Source organism: Papilio polytes, unplaced genomic scaffold, assembly GCF_000836215.1.
Source record: "Papilio polytes unplaced genomic scaffold, Ppol_1.0 DF821289.1, whole genome shotgun sequence".
NCBI lineage: Eukaryota > Metazoa > Arthropoda > Insecta > Lepidoptera > Papilionidae > Papilio > Papilio polytes.
Genome location: NW_013527915.1, coordinates 5,800,636 through 5,805,751, shown reverse-complemented (window position 1 = coordinate 5,805,751; position 5,116 = coordinate 5,800,636). Strand labels below are relative to the sequence as shown.

Below are 5,116 nucleotides of genomic sequence, written 5' to 3'. Positions count from 1 at the left end.
AGACAAGAACAAGAAGGCGACCCGTTGGCATCGCGACATTCCGAATATGGTCCACAAGGCGACGGTAGACAAGGATTGGTCGACACAGTTATTACATCAATAACTGAAAAATGATAAGAATGAAATATGTAAGAAAAAAAAAATACGTTTTACATAAATTAAAAACTACATTTTAACGACTTAAGTAATGTTTGATTTTTATGAAGTAAGAGAATGATTTTAACTTACCTTTGTGGCAATGGCTGAATGGGTCGCCTGTGAACTGCGATCGGCATGAGCAAACGGGGCTATGATTAATCACCCTGCACTCCGTGTTTTGTCCGCAAACTCCATCGCATGGGTTCTTGCATTTCTGATTTATACACGCTGTTTGCAACGAACACTCTGAGCTGACGAGACACTCGGGCCTGCACGACGGCGGTGAACCTAAATACTCGGGTTGGCAGGTGCACAAAGCTTGGTTGTTTGAAACCTTACATATACTGTTTGGACCACAAGGAGATGGAGTGCATGGGTCCTTTTGCATCGGAATCATCTCTGAAATAAAGTTTGCATAGTTGAAAATTAAGCCCTAAAATTGAGAGTTATCACTTTTAAACATAATTACAACTTAAATTTTGTAAGAAGTATGTTACCTTTCACTTCGTGGCATTCTTGGTATGGATTTCCATTCATTCCCGGTAAACATTCACATTTTGGTGCATGATTTTGAACATTGCATATTGCATTTCTTCCGCACACATTAATGCAAGGGTTTGTACATTTGTTCTGTGTACAAGCCAAATTAATCGCACAATCAGAGTTAACGACGCACTCAGGACGGCAACCTTCATAAGGATTACCTATGTGATCCGGTAAACACACACAAGATCCTGCATCCCTTAATTCTTTGCAAACCGCGTTAGGCCCACATGGTGATGGTGAGCATGGTCTAAGTTGAACATCGAGGATTTTACATTCTATAAATGCATCTCCCGTATAACCTGGCTGGCAGAAACATTGTGGTGAATGGCTTACAACTCTGCACTCCGCCGCGGTACCGCATGATCCAGGGCAAGGGTCTTTGCATTTTTGATTAATGCACGCGAGCTGATTAGGGCATTCAGAGTTTGCTATGCATTCTGGACGACAATTCGGAGGACTGCCCGTGTATTCATCGAGACAGGCGCATGACGGCGAACCACTAATCTCTTTACATATCGAATTTGGTCCACAAGGTGATGGTTCGCAAGGATTCACGTACGGTGGTAATTCGGTGGCTAAAAATTAAGATTATCATGAATTTTTAGGAATAATTAACTACACCAGAAAGAGATTAAATAAATACACGTAAAAATACAAACCTTGTAACACGCATTTTGTGAATGGATCGCCTGTAAGCCCCGATGGACACGAACATATAGGATTGTGATTGATAACCTGACAAACGGCACCAGCTCCGCAATTTCCTTTACATGGATCAATACAACGTTGGTTTGAACAAGCTTTATCAAGCGGACATTCTGAACTAGATATACATTCCGGTCTACAAGTCGGTGGTGCCCCTTGGTATCCGGGTAAACAAGTACAAATTGCTTGGCCGGTAACGTCTCTACATTGACTGTTTGGTCCACAGGGGCTAGGATTGCAAGGATTTATTATTTCAGAGACGAAGGGCCGGCACTCAAGAAATGCGTTACCCGTGTAACCTTCAGGGCAAGTACACATCGGTACGTGATTGAAAACGTTACAGATAGCTCCTTTTCCGCAAGAATTTGTACATGGGTCTATGCATTTACTTCTGGCACATGCTTTATTGGGTTGGCAGTCATTGCTTATGAGACATTCCGGTCGACAACCGAAGTACGGATCGCCGTGGTATTCAGGTAAACATGTGCATTCGCCATCGTTACATTCAGCATTTGGACCACAGGGTGATGGGTTGCAGGGGTCTATTTCGCTGTATACTTCTGAAAATTGTTTCATAAGTTATATTAGTTTAAAAATGGAATAATATCTTTCTATAGTTAGAAAGTTCTCTAGAGAGCACCAATTTTCATATCTCAATTTGTTGTTTTAAATTGTGTCCTCATTTACGGGAATTGTATTTCGGATTTGATTTTAATGGCCATGTTGGTAGAATAAATAGAAATTAAGAAGCAAAAGGTTAGCGTGGTATTGACATGTTAAGCGACCACCTGTCCTGATGGGGACATAAACCAGAAAGAATTAAGACAAAATTTGGATCGCTACAATGGTAGAGGAAAACCTAAGAAAGCATTGATGTATTGTGTGAATGAGGATATGCCTAAAAAGGGAATTTATTCTGATATGATGGCTGCTAGAAGTCTGAGGAAGATCAGCACATACTTTGCTGAACTTACGTAGGGACAAGAGCAAGTTGATAATGATGAATTTGTTGTATTTAAATATTCTATCATCAACCAATTACAAAAAGAAAAGAAGATATTTAAATTATATTATTTTCTCTTAAATGAATATAGAAAATATTTTTAAGATATAAAAAATATAAAACATTACTGTTTAAAAAAATTACCATCTCTTTCCGGTTCAAAATGACATTGTACGAAAGGATCTCCAGTGTATCGTTCCAAACAGCTACATTGGGCGATATGGTTGAAGACATTGCATTGAGCATTCAAACCGCAAGCTCCGGGACAAGGGTCGCTACACTTTTCGTTGATACAAGCCTGATTGCTGGGACATTCAGAATTCAGTGTACATTCCGGTCTGCAATTAGGGGGGTTACCGACGTAACCAGACTTGCACGCGCAGGATGGCGCATCACCGATATTGCGGCATTCAGCATACACGCCGCAGGGAGAAGGTAAGCAAGGATCTGGTTTCGGTAAACTCATTGGTGGTTTGGATACTGAAACAATATAATATAGCATTTACAAACTTATTTATTTACAAAATTAATCATTTAAATTTATTTCACGTTTTAATTGTACTTACTTTTTATGGGATAGCATCTTGTAAATGGATTTCCTGTCAGACCTTGCTTGCATACGCATATTGGGCTATGGTTGATAACATTACAATTAGTACTTTCTCCGCAACTACCGATGCAAGGATCCACACATTTTTGATTAAGACAAGCTAAATTGGCGGGACATTCTGAGCTCACGACGCATTCCGGTCGACAGTTTGGAGGAGATCCAACGAAATTCAATAAGCATGAGCATACAGCTTGACCATTAATTTCCTTGCACTGGCTATTTGCTCCACATGGTGAAGGATTACACGGGTTCTGTTGTACATTATCAGCTGTAATACATATGAAAATTATATTTTATTTTATTCCTAGTATATTTTACTAGCAGTATTTTTTCATATAAGTAATTAAAATATACTTACGCTCTTCCATTATAACACAGTGACTAAATGGATTTCCTGTATATCCAGGTTGGCATATACAATTGGGTAGATGGTTATTCACTTGACAAACAGCATTAGAGCCGCACGTTCCTGGGCAAGGGTCGACACATTTCATTCTTGTGCATGCCTTATTTAACGGGCAATCGGTATTGACTATGCATTCAGGGCGACAAGATTCATAGGGATTACCCGAATAGCCTTCTGCACATGTACAAGCTCCGACACCATTCTTTTCTTTACAAATAGCATTTGATCCACAAGGACTAGGACTGCAAGGATTTAGAACTTCGGTTTCGATTGCAGGTATTAGGTTACAGTATGAGAATGGATCACCGGTATAGCCTTGTTGACAAATGCACATCGGGGAATGACTGACAACTCTGCATTCGGCGTTCGGGCCACAGCTTCCAACACACGGGTCACTACATTTTTGATTTACACAAGCCAAATGGTTATCACATTCACCGTTGCTTACGCATTCTGGTCTGCAGTTAGGAGGTGATCCCTTGTAGTTTGGCATACATGCACATATTGGACTGTTACCGCTTATTCTACATACGGAATTTGGCCCACATGGCGAAGGCTCACATGGATCCACTCTGACGGGTGTATCAACTGAAAAAAGATGACATCAATTGTGATAGTGAATGTGTTTAATAAAAATATTTCTCACAGAAAATAAATTTTGATTGAGAACTAGGATGTAAAATACTTACCGATAATTGCACATCTTATGAATGGATCTCCAGTAAAAGATGGCGGGCATGTGCAAATTGGATTGTGGTTGATGACATCACACACTGCTGCAGCTCCGCACGCACCGATACAAGGATTGACACATTTCTGATTATTGCAGGCTTCTTTCAGGGGACACTCGAGACTCACGACGCATTCTGGTCTGCACGTCGGTGGACTGCCCTTAAATCCTGGTATACAAGAGCAAACTGCTTGCCCATTCGATTGATGACACTGGCTATTAGGTCCACATGGTGATGGGTTGCAGGGGTTTAGGGAAACGACTGAAAACATAAAACTTGATTATTATGATGCTGTACTAAGCTCAATGAAATAAATAAAGTATTCAATCTCCATTTCTATACTACATAAGAATAGACTTTTACATTTAAGGCAAATATAATTACCAAGTGTTGGTCTACATTCTACGAAAGCGTTTCCACTCATTCCTTTTGGACAAGAACACATGGGTATGTGATTTATAACATCGCAGATTGCATTTGGTGCGCAAGTGTCCGTACAGGGGTTCACACATTTGTTGCGTTGACATCCTTTATCTTGTGGACAGTCTGAATTATAAACACATTCAGGTCTACAACCAAAGTAGGGATCGCCGTGATAACCTTCTTCGCAGGAACAAATACCATCTCTACAAACAGTGTTCGAACCGCATGGGCTTGGATGACATGGATTTCTTACTGTAGGTTGTGTGGTATCTGAAATTATATATAAATATATAAATATAGTGTGAAATGTGATTAGACACAGGTTATTTTTCGTATCCGGTAATTATAACTATCTTTTAATGTAAGCTTAATTGTACCTTCAAGTGGTTTCGGTCTACATTCCCTGAATGGATCACCCATAAACCCATCGGGGCACAGGCACACTGGGATGTGATTGTTCACGAAACATTTTGCGTATAATCCGCAAGAGCCTTCGCAAGGATTTCTACACTTTTCCGCAACGCACGCTAAATTACTGACACAGTCCGAATGAA

The 5,116-nt window shown here is 40.1% G+C and overlaps 1 protein-coding gene across 1 annotated transcript in view; it reads right to left on the bottom strand.

Annotated features, from left to right (window-relative positions):
• Positions 1-5,116, bottom strand: part of LOC106109156 — a 93,510-nt gene that overhangs the window by 35,657 nt on the left and 52,737 nt on the right. Inside the window, exons 59-68 of the mRNA XM_013290560.1 lie at positions 4,940-5,113; positions 4,524-4,832; positions 4,098-4,400; positions 3,361-3,996; positions 2,959-3,270; positions 2,537-2,872; positions 1,344-1,949; positions 636-1,259; positions 229-537; positions 5-103 (exon numbers count right to left, since the gene is read on the bottom strand). Of these exons, the coding sequence (XP_013146014.1) occupies positions 5-103; positions 229-537; positions 636-1,259; positions 1,344-1,949; positions 2,537-2,872; positions 2,959-3,270; positions 3,361-3,996; positions 4,098-4,400; positions 4,524-4,832; positions 4,940-5,113 (3,708 nt within the window). The remainder of the gene's footprint in view (positions 1-4; positions 104-228; positions 538-635; positions 1,260-1,343; positions 1,950-2,536; positions 2,873-2,958; positions 3,271-3,360; positions 3,997-4,097; positions 4,401-4,523; positions 4,833-4,939; positions 5,114-5,116) is intronic.